The sequence below is a fragment of the Acipenser ruthenus genome, chromosome 35 (genome assembly GCF_902713425.1).
Source record: "Acipenser ruthenus chromosome 35, fAciRut3.2 maternal haplotype, whole genome shotgun sequence".
Classification (NCBI taxonomy): domain Eukaryota; kingdom Metazoa; phylum Chordata; class Actinopteri; order Acipenseriformes; family Acipenseridae; genus Acipenser; species Acipenser ruthenus.
Genome location: NC_081223.1, coordinates 9,668,409 through 9,689,748, shown reverse-complemented (window position 1 = coordinate 9,689,748; position 21,340 = coordinate 9,668,409). Strand labels below are relative to the sequence as shown.

The window sequence follows — 21,340 nt, the reverse complement described above, 5'->3', positions numbered from 1 at the left end:
TCCAATTATTATTCAACCTGGCTCACAGCTGCAACCCCCGAACTCTCTCGGGAGAGATGAAGACTAGCACTCGCGTCCTCTGAAACGAGTCAGCTGTCTGCTTTTTTTTCTGCAAGCCCGCCTTGCAGCCATATCCAGAGCTTACAGCGTCGGAAGACCACGCAGTTCTGAATTGCATACAGGCCGGCCTGCAGGCTCCCGGCCAGCCACAGGGGTTGCTGGTGTGCTGGTGTGCCAAGGACCCCCCAGCTGACCTAACCTCTACCCCGCCCGGGCAGCGCTTGGCCAATTGTGCGCCGCCCCCTTGGAACTCCTGTCTACGGTCTGCAGTGGCACAGCTTGGATTCAAACCGGCGATCTCCAAGCTATAGGGCACATCCTGCACTCCAGACGGAGTGCCAAAACCGGGTCTTTTGATTACTTTTTCATTATTATATTTCAATACAAAACCATTGAAATGCAACACTTTGGTAGGCAAGAGTCAATAAACTAGGAATGCGCAAATTAATTTGCAATTGTGATTGTAGTCCTATGACACTATTTGGCATAACACCGGGACAAAATGTTAAGACTGAAATCTGTGACAACCCCTGTTTTTCTGGGATTTTAGCTTACATGTTGCACTCAAACAGTAGGCCCACATCTGTATGTCTGACAAGGAGGGAAGCCTATTCATTAACACAGCAGGCTGTGCTGTATTTGACAGGGTTTGCATCTTAATAACACTTTCTCTCCCTCTACAAGGAGGACGGGGATGGGCGACAGTCTGAAGGATAAGTTGAGCCAGGAGGCTTGTATCAAGACGCTGTGCTGCTGCTGCCTGCAGTTCGATTCCTGCAAGAGCCCGGCCGATCTGGAGAGCGGAGCCGCCGCGGGAGCCCGGAAAAAGCGTCAGAAACGCCAGCCCCAGATCCGTCGTCCCGCGCCGCTGAAGGAGGCTGTGCGCAGCCTGGGCGGCTTTTTCTTCGGGCTGGTGCTGTCGTCTTGCTACGCGGGGATGGTGCTCTTTGTCCACAGCTACGGCATGTGGTACAGCCTCCTTTCCACCGTCACCATCGCCGCCTTCTGCTCCTTCGGCATGGGCTTGTCCGTCCGTATCCGCTCCAACGTGTTCCTCATGCTGCCCATGATCTGCTCCAGTTAGTATCGCCGCTGAGTCCCTGGATTAGATTCACTCAGAACAGTCTGTTTAATAGCAGCCTCTTTACTAAAAAGTGTTTACTGTTACATGAATCAAATTGCTGTGAACCTGTGCTGGAGTTTTAATATTCTTTTCCATACTTCTCTGTGCTTTACAATGCTTCCCTATGCTTTACCAGACCTCTCTGTGCTTTACAATGCTTCCCTATGCTTTACCAGACCTCTCTGCGCTTTACAATGCTTCCCTATGCTTTACCACACCTCTGTGTGCTTTACAATGCTTCCCTATGCTTTACCAGACCTCTGTGTGCTTTACAATGCTTCCCTATGCTTTACCAGACCTCTCTGTGCTTTACAATGCTTCCCTATGCTTTACCAGACCTCTCAGTGCTTTACAATGCTTCCCTATGCTTTACCAGACCTCTCTGTGCTTTACAATGCTTCCCTATGCTTTACCAGACCTCTCTGTGCTTTACAATGCTTCCCTATGCTTTATCAGACCTCTCTGTGCTTTACAATGCTTCCCTATGCTTTATCAGACCTCTCTGTGCTTTACAATGCTTCCCTATGCTTTACCAGACCTCTCTGTGCTTTACAATGCTTCCCTATGCTTTACCACACCTCTCTGTGCTTTACAATGCTTCCCTATGCTTTACCACACCTCTCTGTGCTTTACAATGCTTCCCTATGCTTTACCAGACCTCTCTGTGCTTTACAATGCTTCCCTATGCTTTACCAGACCTCTCTGTGCTTTACAATGCTTCCCTATGCTTTACCAGACCTCTCTGTGCTTTACAATGCTTCCCTATGCTTTACCAGACCTCTCTGTGCTTTACAGTGCTTCCCTATGCTTTACCAGACCTCTCTGTGCTTTACAATGCTTCCCTATGCTTTACCAGACCTCTCTGTGCTTTACAATGCTTCCCTATGCTTTACCAGACCTCTCTGTGCTTTACAATGCTTCCCTATGCTTTACCAGACCTCTCTGTGCTTTACAATGCTTCCCTATGCTTTACCAGACCTCTCTGTGCTTTACAGTGCTTCCCTATGCTTTACCAGACCTCTCTGTGCTTTACAATGCTTCCCTATGCTTTACCAGACCTCTCTGTGCTTTACAATGCTTCCCTATGCTTTACCAGACCTCTCTGTGCTTTACAATGCTTCCCTATGCTTTACCAGACCTCTCTGTGCTTTACAATGCTTCCCTATGCTTTACCAGACCTCTCTGTGCTTTAGAATGCTTCCCTATGCTTTACCAGACCTCTCTGTGCTTTACAATGCTTCCCTATGCTTTACCAGACCTCTCTGTGCTTTACAATGCTTCCCTATGCTTTACCAGACCTCTCTGTGCTTTACAATGCTTCCCTATGCTTTACCATACCTCTCTGTGCTTTACAATGCTTCCCTATGCTTTACCACACCTCTCTGTGCTTTACAGTGCTTGGCCATGCTTTCCTGTGCTTTCAGAGTGCTTTATCCCACTCTGCTGTGGTTTGTAACCTCTAGCGCTGTCCCTTATTGCCGCGTGGCTGTCTTGTTGATCTGTCTCCCTGGCAGAGGAAGGGAAGAACTTCCTGCTCTTCATGGCCTTCACGCTGGCGATCCAGGGCCCCATGATGAACATCCTGGATAACTTCGAGCGGGCGGCCGAGGCTGTGTCCTGTGGAGTGGAGCTGGCCCTCAATCAGACCAAGGAGCTGGTGGAGAAAGTCACAACCCCCCTGGCCCGTGAGTCCAATCACTCCCATTCAGGGAAAACTATAAAAAATGAAACTTAAGTTTGGGATTATTTCAAATTAAGTTTGGGCTTCTGTTCATACTGGTGTGGATTGCATCAGAACTGTGCTGTATGGGCTCCATGCTTCTGTTCATACTGGTGTGGATTGCATCAGAGCTGTGCTGTATGGGCTCCATGCTTCTGTTCTTTTTGTTTTGTTCCAGCTGTCCTGAATAAGATCAAGAACATATCTAAGAACGCTAAAGTCGTGGCAGACAAGGTCCGGAGGTTTCTTAAGAGTCTGATGTCATCGGTGAAGCATGTTGGTGAGGGGTCTGCTAAACTCAAAGCAAACACACAACACATAGAGCTCCTGTAATGAACTGCATATTCCATTATTAACACATTTAAAGTGATTGTAGTTAACAAAATCATTCCAGAAATCTGACCTGTCCTGCACTTGCATATGTTATATAGGTCTCAAAACACATTCACAATTGAAACAGAATAGCTGGTACTACACTTGGCTAAAGAAAACAGTTTGCAAGCCAAGCTTTCAGTTACTGTTGCACTTCCTTGGTCACCTTGAGGGTGAAGTTGTCCCCACCCTTTCACTGGCTTCCTTACTGTCATCAACCAACCAGCTGCTTATTGACTGACATGCTTTCAACCAATAACATGACCACTGCTTAGGTGGACTGACCCAGGAAGTGCATCAGATATCCTGAGAATGAAGCTTAGAAAACGAGAGCTGTGTTTAACCACTACTGACATACTGACACTGCAAAACCGTGCAATACGAGAAGCGCTGTGCATGCAGCCCCAGAACGATATTACTGTGCACTGCAAGCATCTGAGGAAGAGATTGGGTTTACTGATCCACTCCCTATTTGTTTCCCTGCAGCTCGTATCTTAAGGAATGTCTTGCACTTCCTCGTGAATATCGGAGAGATCTGCAACGACCAGCTGGGCTCCCCGTACAGGAAGTGCATCAAGATATTCGATGACGCCCGCGCTGACTGCTTGGACGTCATGTCCTTCTTCGGATTCCTCTGCTACATCGTAGACATCTTCAAACCGCTGTGTGGACTGGCCTACAGTAAGAGCATCGCTCATCTCTCAATGCACACCACAGGGGTCTCGACCCACTCCATTGCCTTTTCAAACAGCGTGGATATGTGCAGATACTCCGAATTCCCAAGCAATTCCCTTTAACTTGTTTTTTAAATGAAACCGAAACAAACCTGTTGAATGTGCGTTTATTTCACGACAAGAAAAGCTGCCTTCACCCCATTCGCCCTCCTCTATACAATTGAGTACCAATCGATGACAATGAACTACCTAGCTGAGTAATTTAAAAAGGAATCCCTCTCCAGTGTCTAGCACAAAACACACACGTTCCTCTTAGTGGCACCACTGAGAAATCCTTCACACTTTATCAGATGGGGGTCCGCATTACCCAGTGATAGAAGTAGGGTTTCCGTTTTTCTGTTTTTGTTCATTTCATTTTTCGGTGCTTATTTTTAGTTGAGTTATATGTAAAAAAAAAATTTCGGGGCTTTTGCTTTTTATATACTGTATGAAATTATTATTATTATTATTATTATTATTATTATTATTATGATTATTATTATTATTATTATTATTTATTTCTTAGCAGACACCCTTATCCAGGGCGACTTACAATTGTTACAAGATATCATATTATTTTTACATACAATTACCCATTTATACAGTTGTGTCTTTACTGGAGCAATCTAGGTAAAGTACCTTGCTCAAGGGTACAGCAGCAGTGTCCCCCACCTGGGAACGAACCCATGACCCTCCGGTCAAGAGTCCCTGCTGAAATAATTGTTTTTAGTTACTTTTGTTTTTTTTCTGTCACAATATGTAAATAACTCAGCAGCACTTGCACAGTTCAGTTGCACCTTCTTTCCTTTGCTGTCTTCCACAATGAAATCCTTGTGGTCACAAGCATATTCTTCTGGGGTTTTTGTGTGTTTAGGCATCTTTTTACATTTTACCACAATTTGCAATTATGTTTTAAATTCCATTAGCGTGTAAATATAGTAATATAGCTTTAAATCTTGTGCTTGTAATTTCACGTGGTACAATCCTCCAATAGAAATGTAGGAGTTTGCTGTCACTCGGTAGTTTGGGGCGGGTTTAAAGTATTCAGAACGAATCAATGTGTGATACAAGTCAGGAAGGAGGGATATTGCCCAACTGCAGTGGTAAAGTCTTTTTTGTTTTATTTATTTGTTTCACAGGGAAAGGGGTCAAGTCAACGTGAATTGAGTTTATTATATATAACTGATTTCAGATTTTTTGTATCAGGGGTGTTGTATAATTCTTTATCGGTTAAAAACGAAAATCAGAAGCCCTAGATATAAGTACTGTATAGGAATCAAAACGAATTTCTGCTTTGAAGACACTGAAAAAGGCCTGTAGTCGAAGCATCTGTCATTGAAACCTTCTTTAGATTCTCTTTGTATAATGTTCTGCCTCGTTCATCACATCGTGGTGACTTTGTTTAAAGCATGCTGGTGGCCTTAATAGAAACATGTCTATCTCGAAGTACACCAGCGTGTACCCATTAACCTGTCCCCCTGCAATACTTTTCTGCTAGTAAGATTTAGCACATTTGTTCTGTGTGGTATTACTAATGTAGTTCTTACATCCACTAGAGGGCAGAGTGTTGCAGGAGGACAGGTTAATGGTGACACTCTGGTGTGCCAGCAGATTAGACATGGTTCTGAGAGCTCTATTGAGGCCACGGGTGTGGAGACTGAAACTGATATACAGAAGAACATTAGTTAAGATCATTTCGATATCACACACACTTCAAGTTGTCATTAGCAGACAGCTCTTGTGTAAGAGTATCCCTCTTGTTTCCTTTGCCTGCAGTCATCCAGCTGTTCTGTATCATTCCTACCTATATCATGGGACGAATCAGGGAGAAGACTTCGAACCGTGAGTAGGAGGGACAGGGGATCACCCCTCAGATATTACCAGAGACGGCATCCAGCTGCATTGTTAAAGGGATGTTTCTTATCAGAGCTTAGCAAAGAAAACAATCTCTTTTAAACAGCCTTCACTGTAACTTTTCAACTCTGCCAGCCTCCCCACTTTCTCTCTCTATATATACAGAGTGAGACTAGCAGAGCTGAAACGTCACTCTGTCGTATTTGAATGGAGTGAGGAAGGCTGTTCAGTCCTGGCACATAGGATTCTCCAGACAAGAATGCACTTCTGTACACTCAGCTCACCTGTGTGTGAAGAATGCTCTTCTCTACACTCAGCTCACCTGTGGAATTTATTTGTGGAATAAATAAGATGCATCATGAAAATCTGTGGTATACGGTATTTCTGTCTGAGAGACGATAAACTCACCAATAGCTTGTTTGTTACTGTGCCCCATTACAGTATGTCATGTTTCTTCATCTCGATTTGTATTATGAAGTAGAGCTCAGATGGTAAAGTGATCCTGGTACCGTTGTGAACGCCTCTGTGCTGTTTCCTCTGCTCAGCCGTGATGGCAGCCTTCGAGAAGATGAAGGATGAGTTTGAGTTCAACATCTCCAGCAGCTCCCACTTCTCCATGCACTTCAACAAGAGCAAGTCCATCTTCCAGGTGGCCGCGGACATCATGGAGGAGGTGTCTGTGGAGCTGGACAAGTTCCAGGAGTTCATCGGTATCTTCGGCTACGCCACGCTCTTCCTCATGTTCTACATGTACCTGCAGTGAGTCAGTGCTGAACACATGTTACGCTGCACCTGGGTCACTGCACACAGGAGCACAATGATCCCATCAGCCTCATCTGCATCCCAGCATCTCTGGGGTCTCACATCTTCTATTTGAAAGAGGCACACATCATGTTAAATACGGATTTGATTTTTAACGGTATTCTTTCCATAGCATTTGTCATCAATAAAACGTGCACTCTTGAAAGATCGCATTACACAAGTGAGTTGCTTCTTGGAGTCCTTGTAGGAAAAAGAATTCAGAATGGATTTAAAACTTTTTCTGAGCACATTGTTTTATATTTCTCCAGAAAAAAGAAACAACATTCTCAGTGTTGGCTGTTTATTTTCTTTAAAAGAACTCCCAGAAGCGAGACGCAGTGGCTCAAGTACCGATCACTGCTTCTCCTGTGACCGATGTGTTTTCAGTGTTAAGTGGCTGCTTGTAAGAGCAGCAGTGTGGAGTAGTGGTTAGGGCTCTGGACTCTTGACCAGAGGGTTGTGGGTTCAATCCCAGGTGGGGGGACACTGCTGCTGTAAGGTATTTTACCTAGATTGCTCCAGTAAAAACCCAACTGTATAAATGGGTAATTATATGTACAAAATAATGTGGTATCTTATAATAATTTTAAATCGCCCTGGATAAGGGCGTCTGCTAAGAAATAAATAATAATAACAAGAGGTGGTCTCTCTTCAAAGGTCAGCTGTAAAATGGGCACTTTTACGATGTGAAGAAAAGGCTACTATTTTTACTGATGTTTTAATCGTGCTCTTCAAAAGGCATCCCACTACATTATCTTGTTGTTTTTCTTTCTCTAAAGTCTACAGTCCCTTGACTCGTAGTCGGTAAGGATTTCTGTCTTCCGTCGTAACAGGTTTTAGATTTGTGTTTTTCCGACTCCACACTTGAATAGGTGCAGTTTTGAAAGAAACACAAAAGCCAAGCTTTTTGACTGTCTTGCACTTCCTGGGTCATTTCACCTGGAGAGAGAAATTGTCCCCACCCCTTCACTGGCTTCTTTCCTGTCAGTAACCAATCAGCTGCTTCCCCTATTGACTGACAGGCTTCAGCAGGTAACATGACCCAGCTGGGGTGAAATGACCCAGGGAGTGTAAAGAGATAACCCAAGAATAAGGCATGGAAACTGAGAGCTTCGTTGAACCTGCAGCCGGACCAGATGAGAATACATGTGTGATATAATATCACATTAAAACTGCACATTAGAGTCCTATGGAGCTAATGGAAGTGGAAATGGCTGAGGTTTATGGAATCATTAGGTTAGTTACAATTACTTAATTACTGTCTGTGTGTGTCTGTATGTCTGTGTCTGTCTGTGTGTGTCTGTGTGTGTGCCTGTGTGTGCCTGTCTGTCTGTGTGTGTGTTTGTGTATGTCTGTGTGTTTGTGTGTGCCTGTATGTCTGTCTGTGTGTGTGTTTGTGTGTGTGTGCCTGTATGTCTGTGTGTTTGTGTGTGCCTGTATGTCTGTCTGTGTGTGTGTTTGTTTGTGTGTGTGTGCCTGTATGTCTGTGTGTTTGTGTGTGCCTGTATGTCTGTCTGTGTGTGTGTTTGTGTGTGCCTGTATGTCTGTGTGTGTCTGTGTGCAGGGCTGTGCTGTACAGGAAGAAGTACCTGTTCCAGGATGACTATGACAATAACTATATCACCAATGAGTTTGTGGAGATGGACATCATGAGAGCGCAGCATGACAAGAGCACCGTGCTCCCACTGAGCCAGGACGAAGCTCTGAAATACGTGCGGCCCTGTAAGCAAGGGGGAGGGGACAGGGGGCAGGATATGTTAATCATTTAAGCTTCCCTATGATTTTCTGTGCTTTCACTGTGTTTCATTACACTCTGCTGTGCTTTTACTATGGGGAACCTTTAGAAGGGTGTATGGGAAGAGGGGATAAGGGAGTGTGCAGAGAGAGGAGAGTTGGGAATGGAGAATGAAGAGAGGGTTGGAGGGAGGGAGGAGAGGGTAGGGGGAGGAAGGCGAGTGGGGAGAGGAGAAAGGTGGTTGTACAGAGAGGGAGAGTGGGGAGGATTTAAGAAGAGGGGAGAGAAGGTAGGGGTTAGAAGGAACAAAATGAAGGAATCTTGTGTAATTAACTTTGTTTTCTGTGCCTGTGTGTGTCTCTCTCTGTATCTGTATGTGTGTGTGTGTATCTCTGTGTTTTTCTGTGTGTGTATGTGTACATCTGTGTGTGTGTTATGGGGGTCTCTCTCTATGTATGTCTGTCTGTCTGGGTGTGTGTCTCTCTCTCTGTATCTGTGTGTGTGTATCTCTGTGTTTGTCTGTGTGTGTGCATCTGTGTGTGTGTGGTGCTGGGGGTCTCTCTCTCTGTATCTCTGTGTGTGTCTCTGTGTGTGAGTATTTGTGTGTGTGTGTTGGGTCACTCTCTTTCTCTCTGTGCATCTGTGTGTGTGTGGGTCCCTCCCTCTCCCTGTGTATCTGTGTGTGTGTGTATCTTTGTGTGTGGGGTCACGCTGTTTCTCTGTGTGTGTTTGTCTGTGTGTGTGGGGGGGGGGGGGGGGGGGGGGGTCACTCTCTCTTTCTCTCTCTCTCTCTCCCTCTCTGTGTGTGTGTGTGTGTGTGTGTGTGTGTGGGTAACTCTCTCTCTCTCTCTCTCTCTCTGTGTATCTGTGTGTGTCAGGTTCCCTGTACATGACAGGCAGGGAGAGGCGCACCTACATCTGGAACATCACCAATGTGTTTCGTCACATGCTGATCTGCTCTCTGGTGGTGGTGATCGATTACATCATCTTCTGGATCTTCGACATGGTGCGCTACTACCTGCAGGGGGAGATAATAGCCCGCGGTAAGCCTGTCCTCTCCAGCAGGGGGCGCTGCTCCTTCTTTTACTGTCCTTATTTAAGAATATAATACTCTTCATATACATTATATGCACAGTATCTAATACGTATTACGTATTAATGTTGTTTGCTATAACATGTGTTACTGCACATCTGAGACTATAAAACAGGCAAGGATTATGGAATTATTTTGCTGTGTGGAGTCTATTGGGCAGCAGTGTGGAGTAGTGGTTAGGGCTCTGGACTCTTGACCGGAGGGTCGTGGGTTCAATCCCAGGTGGGGGACACTGCTGCTGTACCCTTGAGCAAGGTACTTTACCTAGATTGCTCCAGTAAAAACCCAATTGTATAAATGGGTAATTGTATGTAAAATAATGTGATATCTGTATAATGTGATATCTTGTAACAATTGTAAGTCGCCCTGGATAAGGGTGTCTGCTAAGAAATAAATAATAATATTGGCTTGCTCCTTTTCAACATTTATTTTTCAGGGTTACACAAAATAGCACAATAAATCACTCTGTTAGATCTCTGAGGTCTTCATTGGAACACCATGAAACCAGTTTATTATACATCAGACTTCACCACTGTCAGATTCTACCTACTTCTTTTATTGCTCTGAGCACACTCTTAAACTCAGGAGAGGCGTTCAAGGAGGACAGAGAGATGTTTTGGACTCCTGTAGTGGATTGTTCATGCACTGGGCTTGCAACGCATCCAGACAACTTTTAAATAAGAAAATCACACAGACTCTAATTTGATTAGAAGTTTGAACGAATCAGAGCAGTATTTGTACTCCTTCGGTTTATTAAATGCTTAATAATGGATCGAGTGGTTGCAGGCCACTTTGGATCCCTGCTAATAGGCAAGCTGGGCGTTTCCAGTGCCTTTACAGGTTTAACAGCATTAATACTTCAATACATCAATACAGGTATGGTTATCATATGCTTAGCCTTCAGGCTAGCCATGCAAAAAGCTAAAACGCCCACCGCTAAATCCTAAAACATACAATATATCACTCTCCAATATATCACTCTCCAATATATCACTCTCCAATATATCACTCTCCTATACCTTATAGCAATGCATCAATATAAATGAGATATACACTCAAATGGTTCTTACCTTCCACTATATCGAAGTGTAATTGTAGGATATAACGTCAAAATAAGCGCTGTCTTCAAAGGCAGAAACTTCTGAATACGACCAAACAGCAAGCAGCTTTTTCAGAGATCCTCAGAGCATGGATCACATCAGTTTATAGTACCAAGTCGAGTGATACAGCATACAAGTGAATACAATACAAGTATATATATACATAAGCCTAATTGATTCATTACAGTATTTGTAAAAGCAGAGTGATTCATTACATTACTTTACGAGCCTGACAAAGCAGTGCTGAAAAGGAGCTTGGTATCTACAAGCACGCAGGGTGATACGATGCTGGGATTGCAGTCCTCTTCCTGTCTTGTTGTTTGCAGCCCCAGTTCAGATTGCAATTGATATTAACGGGTCTGGATATGCAGCCGATATCTACAAAGACATTGTAGCGTCCTTCGACGTCCTGCAGCAAGCGAACATCAGCGTCTTGAGCAAGAAGTGCCAGATGAACCCAGCCGAGCCAGACTACATGGGCTACCTCATCATAGGTACTGTTACTGCATTCACTGCACCTCATATACTCAGGACAGAGTGATACACTGCAGACTACATGGGCTACCTCATCATACACCGGCAGTCGTGTCTGGTAAACGTCAAGCTCTGACCAGGCTATGCTTTTTCCAGGGGGCTGTACACCCTGTTGATTGGAGTCTCTGTTCTTTCCAGAGGGGGTTGTACGCCATGTTGATGGGAGTCTCTGTTCTTTCCAGGGGGGCTGTACGGAATGTCTTTTTTCATTGTCGTCGCTGGGAATTATGTGACCCGACTGCGGAGGTTCGTGTGTGCCAGTTATTACCCATCGAGAGAGCGGGTAAGCACCGCCAGAGGCACGCCACCTTCAACAGCTACAACAACTTCAGTGTCTTGGAGTAGATTGGAGTACCCCCCCTTTTGTTATAATTAGTGGAACAATCCAGGAAAATAAAGTTTGATCAGAATTGGGCAAGCAGTTCTCTAGCAATTTGCGAAACTGTCTCCACACTCCACAATTTTTCCATATATCTGGGGAACCGCTTATCCAATTGTCATGAAACTTGCTGTTAACATTCTTTAGATTATTGAACGTATCAGATTCTGCATATATAGGGTGTGTCTGTCTGTCTGTATTTCTGTCCATCTGTAAGTTAAATCACTTATCATGTTGTAATTAAACATTTTCATTTCTTACTCTATACTATTATGTACAGCTGACATGTCATAGTCATCAACTTTCTCATCACCCTGCTCTGATTTTGCATTCACAGCCATGGTGAGGGGGAGTGGATGTTAGTGACTTGCTTCCTAACCCTGGTGCAGTTTTGTATTCACAGTGGTGGTGATGGGGAGTGGATGTTAGTGACTTGCTTCCTAACCCTGGTGCAGTTTTGTATTCACAGTGGTGGTGATGGGGAGTGTATGTTAGTGACTTGCTTCCTAACCCTGATGCAGTTTTGTATTCACAGCGGCAGTGAGGAATGTGCCTGACAGCCCTCTGTATCTCCTCTAGGAGCGGATCTGCTTCCTGTACAATCAGATCCTGTCCAAGCGCACCTCTCTCGTAACAGCTCTGATGCAAACGATCAAGAAGAACACGGCGGACGAGGGGCACACCAGCATGCTCATGGTTCTGGGGGCAAAGTAAGAGAGCTGCACTGATACAGAGCTATGCATCGGAAAGCCGGGCTAATGATCCCTATAGAGGAGTTCAAACCGAAGCTTCTAATACACATGAAGCGGGATCCTTGTGTATAGACAAAGCTTGGGCTGTATGCTTTGCACGGTAAAACATGGCTTATTTAACAGAGTTCAGTCTAAAAATCAGTATTTCAAGACTCGATTAAACATAATATTTATTAAAGCAGAAAAAGTGTTTTCACAATCAAAATCGATCATTTTCTCTAGCCTTATTGTGCCACAGATGTTCCTACATATTGAAATGTAAAACCGTGAAAACCTGAAAACCGTGAATGCTAAATTGTAGAATATTTAGTTTTTTTATGTCCCACTTTATAGACATTTTATTTTCACCATCAGTGAATTATGAAACAAAATAAAAACATGAATAAATGTAAAATTAACAGACACGTGAAATGTCCCCTTCTTGTACTGGAAAGAGTGTGTGTGTGTGTTTAGTCAAGGGCAATATGATACTGTGAGTGTGTGTGTGTTTAGTCTAGGGCAGTATGATACTGTGTGTGTGTGTGTGTGTGTTTAGTCTAGGGCAGTATGATACGGTGTGTGTGTGTGTGTGTTTAGTCTAGGGCAGTATGATACGGTGTGTGTTTAGTCTAGGGCAGTATGATACTGTGTGTGTGTGTGTGTGTGTTTAGTCTAGGGCAGTATGATACAGTGTGAGTGTGTGTGTGTGTGTGTGTGTTTAGTCTAGGGCAGTATGATACAGTGTGAGTGTGTGTGTGTGTGTGTGTGTGTTTAGTCTAGGGCAGTATGATACAGTGTGAGTGTGTGTGTGTTTCTTTGCAGGTTCCCGGGGTGTGGCAGGCTGGTTCAGTTCATGGGAGTGTATCAGAGTTACTGCATGGCTTGTGGGAAGGTTGCAGAGGGCAAGTACACGTCTGTGTTCGTGACCTGCATCACTCCAGGATGCAAAGGTATTGCGCTACAGATCAGAACTGGTTCCATATATCATACACACAGTATCATATATGTGATACAAGGTGACCTCCACTCCACAAGAGGTCTTAGCCACAAGTGGGGTTCCTTGAGAGGGTGGAAATCAGTGTGTATCTTCCACAGCACCCTATACTATAGATTGTTATAATATAGTGTTACATACAAATAATTAAACAGCTAATCTCATGTTCATCTGATACAAACTTTCTGATATAAAGACATTTCAGATGGCTGAGTCACATCACTGTCAGGCTCTGTTGTATATTATAAACAATATCCTTCCCTTGTTCTGATGTTCAGTCATTGAATGCGTCTTACTCCAGTACTGTGTTTTCTTTATTTTGGTAAGCAGTTCTAATAGTCTTCTATAGATCTAGAAGAGACAGCGCCATCTAGTGATCGGCAACTTTGGATCAAGTTTCCTTTAGTTTTTCTGGTAATACACTAGATGGCGATGGTGCTTACTAATACAAAGACACTTTGGCTGATCTAGCCTACATTGCATATGTCTGTGGCAAAAAAACTAGACCTGAAGGGCAGCTACTAAACACAGGCGAATGTACCACAGCAAAGACCACACTATTTGAATCATTTCAATAAGAGCAACACAATTACTGCAGTTCTCCACATACTATTGTGATGCCATTGGGTGTGGTATGAGGGCAGACTGTGCTGTCAATGGGAGCCTTTGTGACGTTTGTGTATCAGAACTGTACCTTGTTGTGTTATCACAGTGAAAGTGAATGTCTTCTCCAGTGTCCCAGCCTGCCCTGACTGTGTATCTGTGTGCCCCCCTGCCCAGGTCTGTACTGCACCCAGTGCTTTAAGAAGCTCAACAACGTCTGCACCATCTGCATGAGCCCTTTGACCTTTGAGGATGACAACGAGGAAGAGCTGTGAGTTACCCTGTTATAGGAACACTGTAGCATAACCTCATTGAGTGCTAGTGCCCAGTAAAGAAGAAGATGCAGCCTTGAAGTTGGCCGCAGCAGAGTGTCTAAGGGACTAAGGGAAAGGTTGTCTGAATGGACAGAAACACACACTCCTGGGTTTCAGAACTACTAATTATTGAAATGATCAGGAGCCAGGAGTTTGCTATTAAATCATTTTCCACCCTTATAGCTGCATGAACAACTCCTAACAGTAATCCTAGACTCACAGGTGAGACTTTGTGATGCGATTGAAGTGTAATGAGTTCAGAAGCTTTAGCAGTGTCCGGATCACTGGCACTTGGTCATATATACCTGTGACAGGGTAGTAGTGATGACGTTCCCAGACCAGAAAGCTCACAGAGAAACACTCAGACAGGTACTACGGGTGAAAAGCGCTCTTGTGCGCCGTTTTTTATTGCAAAGAAAAATAAATAAAAAGGTTGTACAAAAACACTGCTCACAGAGCAAAAATAAATGTTCAAACTAAGACAAAATCATGAACACAAACCGACACCAAACAAATACCGTGCTTCCTGCACACGAAGCAATTGCTTTCTTTCAGTTTCGTTTTTATTTTCATTTCTCAGTGACCATCTCCAGATTAGCAATAAATGAATCGATTATCTGGAGATGGTCACCTTCTGCACAGGCTACCGACCATGCATTTGCACGAGCTGTCTGGCAGAGCTTCTAAACAAAAAATACATTATTTACAATACATTTACAAGCAGGGCTTTGTCCTGCCCCCTCTAATTATGTGCAAGGCTTGTCTTCCCTGCCACAATACATAAACCAAGGCAGTTCTGTAACCCAGGACTCGTGTCTCTTTCTAGCATGCCAATAAAGCATTCTATTTGATAAAGTATCTAACAAGGGTTATTCCAATGCGTGCAGGGACTCGAGTGACGAGGAGAAGGTGAAGCTGTGGATATCAGCTATGAAGGCGATGAAGAACATGGAGCTGGAGAAGAAGAGAGAGCTGAGGAAGCTGCTGAAGAGGCGGATCAAGGAGGCTCTGCGGAAGAAGGTGGACAAGGGAGGGCAGAGCCTGCCCAAGGAGCTGCGCAAGAGAACAGCCACCACGCAGGGTGAGGAGAGGAGCGAGAGCGACACCAGCAGCAACATCAGCAGCCAGAGCAGTGACTCCAACAGGTACAGCTGAAATATATTGCCAGCTATTTAAACAATTTCAATCACACTGTAAGTCAACTGGCCAGTACACTTCTCAACACTTAAGAGCGTTTGCCAGGAGAAATGTCTTCTAAGGATCGCAGTGTATCCAGATCACACTCCCTCCCGCTACAATGCTGGTTTTCTGTTCTCACAACACGTCATTCATTTCAATCAGCAGCATTGTTGCAGAGGGAGCATGAACTGGATGCACTGCGATGGGCAGAAGAAAAAATCTCTTTGTCCTTGCAAGCGTTCAAGAGTGAAAGCTGAAAAAAGTAATTCCCTCTTTTATTTACCTATGATGTGTGAATAATAAGGAAAATCTAAACTTTGGGGAATTGCTGCGATACGGACAACACAGGATGCAGCAACGTTGCACTAAAATGTTTTATTTACACAAATCCATATATCGGTCGTAAAGTCACGGCTTGTCTTGCTGTGAATCATGATCACATGCTTGAGTGGACAAAAAAATGGAAACACCAATGTAAAGTCACTTAATAGGGCGTTCGGCCACTATGCTATCCCGCTCTGTGGAGTTCTCGGCGGACCGTTTTTGATGAAACTGGCTGCTCGCGCCCCAGGTTGAAATTTGCAGTCAATTCATCTGCAGTTGCTCTCCTGTTTTGCCTTGCACTTCGAATTAATGCACTGATATCACGATCCTGGAGTATGCGCTTCCGCCCACTGTTGCCCTTTGCTGATGATGTCTTTCCCTCGGAGTTCCATGGCGACATCACCTTAGACACCGTTGCTCGTGAAACATCAGCAAGTTGAGCTGTCTTGGTCACTGAAGCTCCTGCCAAACGCGCCCCAACAATCACACCTCTTTCAAAGTCACTGAGGTCTCCTCTTGCAGCCATGCTAGCCATAATTATAGGAAACCAGGCCTGTCCAGCATTTTTATACATGACCCTAAGCATGCTGGGATGTTAACGCATGAGCCACACCTGTGTGGAAGCCCTTGCTTTCAATATACTTGGTGTACCTCATTTACCCAGGTGTTTCCATTTTTTTGTCCACTACCTGTATCTGACTGAAAATGACTAAATACCGATCTGTAGCTTCTGTAAAGAAAAAACAATCTTTACAAATCTGTAAACACTGAGAATAAGGGGCACTGCTGACGTCATATCTGCATCATTCCAGTATGAAACGTGGGCTGCAGCCAGTCCCTATAACCCAATGTGAGTGCTGCAGGGGGCTGGTTCATGGTTATACTGGTGTACCAGCTGAACTGAGAAGCATGCTTGAGAGCTATGAATCTAAACAACGAGAGTCCTAAAGGGTTGTCATCGAGAAAGCACACTAAATCACCACTCAAGTGCTGTTAGGCTAGTGTGCTGGTTTAGAAGAGCAGATGGCATAGGGTATGTGTAGTAAAGTATTCTCATTGAAGAAGGCAGTAGCCAGAATGCATTGTACAGCACCTTACTGAAGCCTGAATGTAGCTGACTGCTGCACAGTTAAGGTTACCACCTGTCCGGTTTTGACCCACACAGTCCGGGAATTGGCATCTGTGTCCGGGTGGCAGGAATTAACAAGCCCGGATGCCCTAATGTCCGGTTTTAAGTGAAACGCATAAGAAACACCAACCTTCCTTTTAATATTTTCTTTGACAGACATTAGTTGCTTAAACAGTGTTCACTACCTTATTAGAAATGTTCTGTTTAGTACTGATCTAGTACTAAAAATATATATAATTTTTGTTTCAAAATACAGCTCTTATATGAATTATATACAGTATTTCTCTCTTTGTATATAAACGTTTAACATCTTTCGTAAAGCAATGTATCGGACATATTTGGTATAGAGAAGTATCAAAATTTTGTATGGGGATAAAAAAAAAACAACTTTGTTCTACAAAGCGTCAGTAACTCGAATCTGTAGATTTTTTAGTTCCTGTAAAATCATCTTCAGCTAAACGGTTAAGCTAAGAGACTGTGCTAAGGACTCTGCTGTGCCAAAATGAGCACAGTATTAACAATATGTAAGGTATGTGCATAATTTCTGTTCAGTTTTCAAGTAGCCTAATATTACAGGTAGATGAATATAAATATATGTTATATGATGGTTCTGTGATATTTTATGTAAGGATTGGGAATCACCAACCCACTTAAGTGTACAGTAAGCAAACTGCATTCATCTTCATGTGCGTGTAATTTTAGGCTACTGATAACACCGAGTAACAATTTTTATTTTTTTTTTTGGTTCCTGGGTAGTAAGTGTTATTTCCTAATTGCTTATGCCTCAAAAGTATTGAAAATGGCTATTATTTCCCACAAACTTTGCTTTTGTGATCAGGACAGTGATATTTTGAAATTTACCTATTTTCCAGAACATTCCAGATAGATTCAGTGCTGAGTAAACTTGGAGTAACTTCTAGAACTTTCTAGAACTTTCCAGTAATATAAATAGTAGTATAAATACAGGGGCCTTAAGCCCACCAGTTCAGTTTAGTTCCAGCTGCCTAAGTGGATACATATCTGCATTTTTCTGAGATGGCATCAAGGTCATAGGAGACTTTAAAATGGTGGCATTCCTGATGGGTCTCCAAGGCGGTTTTACCAAGTTTCCCTGCTATCTTTGCCTTTGGGACAGCAGGGACACCAAGGCGCACTACCACAGGCGGGGCCGGCCAAAGTGGACCGAGTTTTCTGTGGGGAGGAACAACGTCAAGTGGGAGCCACTGGTGGACCCCCGGAAGGTGCTGATGCCTCCACTGCACATCAAATTGGGCCTTATGAAACAATTTGTCAGAGCTCTAGATAAGGAGTCGGCAGTCTTCAAGTACCTTCAAGACTTCTTCCCTAAGCTGTCTGAGGCAAAGGTCAAAGCCGGTGTCTTCGTCGGACCACAGATAAAGAAGATCCTGGAGTGCAATGAATTCCCCAAGAAGCTCACTAGTAAGGAGAAAGCGGCTTGGAACAGCTTTGTCGCAGTGGTTCGGGGCTTCCTGGGCAATCACAAGGCCGAAAACTATGTGGAGCTGGTTGAGACTCTGGTGAAGAACTATGGCACAATGGGCTGTAGGATGTCCCTCAAAGTCCATGTCCTTGATGCTCATTTTGATAAATTCAAGGAGAACATGGGAGCGTACTCGGAGGAGCAAGGCGAGCGCTTCCACCAGGATATACTGGACTTTGAACGCCGCTACCAAGGACAGTATAACGAGAACATGATGGGAGACTACATTTGGGGGCTGATTCGTGAAAGTGATTTACAGTATAATCGTAAATCTCGAAAAACTACTCACTTCTAAATCTTTTGTAGTCATTTTTGTATTACTTTAGTATAAATACATGTTAATTTGGATTCATATGTTGTTTTTTTCTGACTTTATGTGAACGAAAAGACACAAATTCGCCCGTTTTCTCATTGGAAATAGGTACATTTCAAAATATCACTGTCCTGGTCACAAAAGCAAAGTTTGTGGGGAATAATAGCCATTTTCTATACTTTTGAGGCATAAGCAATTAGGAAATAACACTTACTACCCAGGAACAAAAATTGTGTTACATAGTGTAACTGAATAGAAATCGTTACCAAGTTTGATTGCAAGTCTGATTGCTAGAAATATCAAGAGCACAATACTGTATATACTGCATGATTATTGATTTGTACGGAGATCTGGTGTTATTGTGTTACTGGATTGCATAATACTGCAGTTTTGATAGACCAAGGCTGACTGAGAAATATGTCTGGGTTTAGTCTGTGGAAAAGGTGGCATCCCTATGGACAGTGCAGAAAATAGGAGGCACTTTTTTACACAGAGAATTGTGAGGGTCTGGAACCAACTTCCCAGTAATGTTGTGGAAGCTGACACCCTGGGATCCTTCAAGAAGCTGCTTGATGAGATTCTGGGATCAATAAGCTACTAACAGCCAAACGAGTAAGGTGGCCTCCTCTCGTTTGTAACCTTTCTTATGTTCTTATGTTCTTATGTAACCCTGCTGCTTCTCTCTCCAGTGACCTGGACTTCAATTACCAGGACGAGTCGGGGTGGGAGCACACTCCGTCCAGCGAAGACGACCCCGAGGCCTTCCTGGAGAAGCGCAAGCAGAGAGTGCAGATGAGCCGTCGAGAGCTGAGCGACTCCTCTGAGGACAGCAGCGACAGCCAAGCCGAGGAGAGAGGCAGGAAAACGAAAGGCAGCGAAAACGCCCCGGAGGAGCCCGTCGGAGAGGAGCCCCCAGCTACACCGGAGGAAACACCACCCGGGGATGACTTCCTGGCCTCCTTGAACAGGGCAAAGACAGGCCTTCAAGAAACAGCGCCCTCTGCTGCCCCAGACGAACCGGAAGATGACCTCATGGCAGCCCTTATGAAAGCAAGAACCACCATGGAGGAGAAACCAACAGCAACAGTGCCCCCACCTGTCCAGGAGGCCACTGTGCCGCCAGCTCAGGAGGACTTTGCAGCTGCCATTCAGAGGGCCAGAGCAACTATGAAGTAATTGAAATGAAACTGCACCCCCTGCTTTCCAGTCATCGCCACTGCAAGATTGCATTGAAAAGGCTCCGTGCACGTGACAAATTTGATTAAACACCCTATTAGTAATAAAAACACATGCAATATAACATGTGATTATCCTAGAGATGTATTTAGCCTTACAATTTTTCTTTATTTATTGAAACATTTATAAAACCTAATAAACATAACAATTTTTGTTTTGCATTATTGAGACTGCATTTAAGTAATTGTAGCCAACAAAATAATTCCATAGATGTTTTTCTAATATATAACACCAGCTCTGTTTAATTATTCCAGCCTTGGTCTAAAATATATTTCCTTCTTAACAGTAAACAAATGCTTTTCAGTGTGTTCTTAATAAGCTTGTTTCTTTTCATTTATAAGTGTGTTTAACAAACTTGGCTTCTCTCTAGCTAAAAAAAATCCCTGTCTACAGCAGTCCTTGACAACTTATAGATAAGGATTCGAGGGGCCCTACTCTCCAGCCGGAGTTACTTTAATTAATAAGAAACTCGACTGGAAGCATATTCCTAAATCCATTGCATGAAGTTATACTTTTGCTAGATTCAAGAGACTGCTCATAACAATACCTCTACTATTAAGAAGAGGCCTGCATCCAAGTTCTCATTCATTTTATAGATAAAATAATAAGATCATGGACGAGACCAGGAGATTACAGTGGATTGAGGCCATTAAGAGAGGACCGATTTTAATGCCATTAGTATTTTATTAATTAAAAGGCGGTTCCAGACCGTTTCATCTCATTCCCGACACTGACTCCTTCCGCTATTGATATAAAAAACATAGTTAATGTTTTTTCAAAATAAAATTCTAGATATTAGAAATAAAATCCTAAAGACTCCTATTATGGATGAACCTTGCTTAACCAGTTCATCTAGACCGGTCAAGGCTATGATGGAGTCTTTTTCAATGATTTCCTGAGGACCTGACAGAGCTAGTTCTGCATGTGAGACCCACCACATGCTGTCTTGATTCCATCCCTTCTAAATTATTAATAGAAGTTCTCAATACACACATAAACTAAATTATAAATGAATCACTTGGCTCTGGCATAGTTCATTTAGCACTCAAGGCAGCGGTAATAACCATTACTTAAAAAACCAAACTTAGACCCTAAAGACCTCAATAAATTTAGGCTTATTTCCAATGTGCCATTTTTAGAAAAGGTTATTGAATGGATTGTTATAAACAAAGTACAATGTTTCTTATCTAAACTTGTGGTGTCTCGCTTACAGTTCAAAACACTGCCTCCAGAATTCCAGTCTGGATTTCGAGCTGCACATAGCACCGAGACAGCCCTTGTTAGAGTATTAAATGATCTGTTGATTTTAAATTCTCCTTGATCTAAGTTCTGCATCTGATACTGTTGACCACTCTGTTTTATTGAATCGTCTTGGAAGCTTGGTAGGTCTCTCAGGTGATGTTCTATCATGGTTTAGGTCATATCTTTCCAATAGATTCCAGTATGTCTCCATTGGGGAGAATAAATATTATCGGAAGTTATCTGCAGTGCTCCTCAGGGTTCTATTTTAGGATCCTTGTTGTTTTCTTTAT

General features: G+C 43.5%; 1 protein-coding gene across 1 annotated transcript; it reads left to right on the top strand.

The window, feature by feature from the left end:
- Positions 1-156: 156 nt before the first annotated feature.
- On the top strand, positions 157-19,837 carry LOC117965082 (DC-STAMP domain-containing protein 2-like). Its single transcript, XM_059007774.1, has 16 exons — positions 157-408; positions 745-1,139; positions 2,698-2,868; positions 3,082-3,183; positions 3,762-3,956; positions 5,765-5,830; positions 6,388-6,601; positions 8,208-8,365; positions 9,257-9,421; positions 10,898-11,065; positions 11,288-11,388; positions 12,064-12,194; positions 13,038-13,165; positions 13,990-14,083; positions 15,014-15,271; positions 19,262-19,837. Exons 2-16 carry the CDS (start codon positions 755-757, stop codon positions 19,746-19,748), a joined length of 2,823 nt encoding a protein of 940 aa, XP_058863757.1. The 5' UTR covers positions 157-408; positions 745-754; the 3' UTR covers positions 19,749-19,837.
- Positions 19,838-21,340: the final 1,503 nt, after the last annotated feature.

Bases quoted from the DNA above. Each gene is read 5' to 3' on its own strand.
- LOC117965082 (XM_059007774.1), top strand. From the start codon at position 755: ATGGGCGACAGTCTGAAGGATAAGTTGAGCCAGGAGGCTTGTATCAAG. The intron at 11,066-11,287 runs GTACTGTTACTG...TGTTCTTTCCAG, and splicing joins CATGGGCTACCTCATCATAG to GGGGGCTGTACGGAATGTCT. The intron at 14,084-15,013 runs GTGAGTTACCCT...CAATGCGTGCAG, and splicing joins GATGACAACGAGGAAGAGCT to GGACTCGAGTGACGAGGAGA.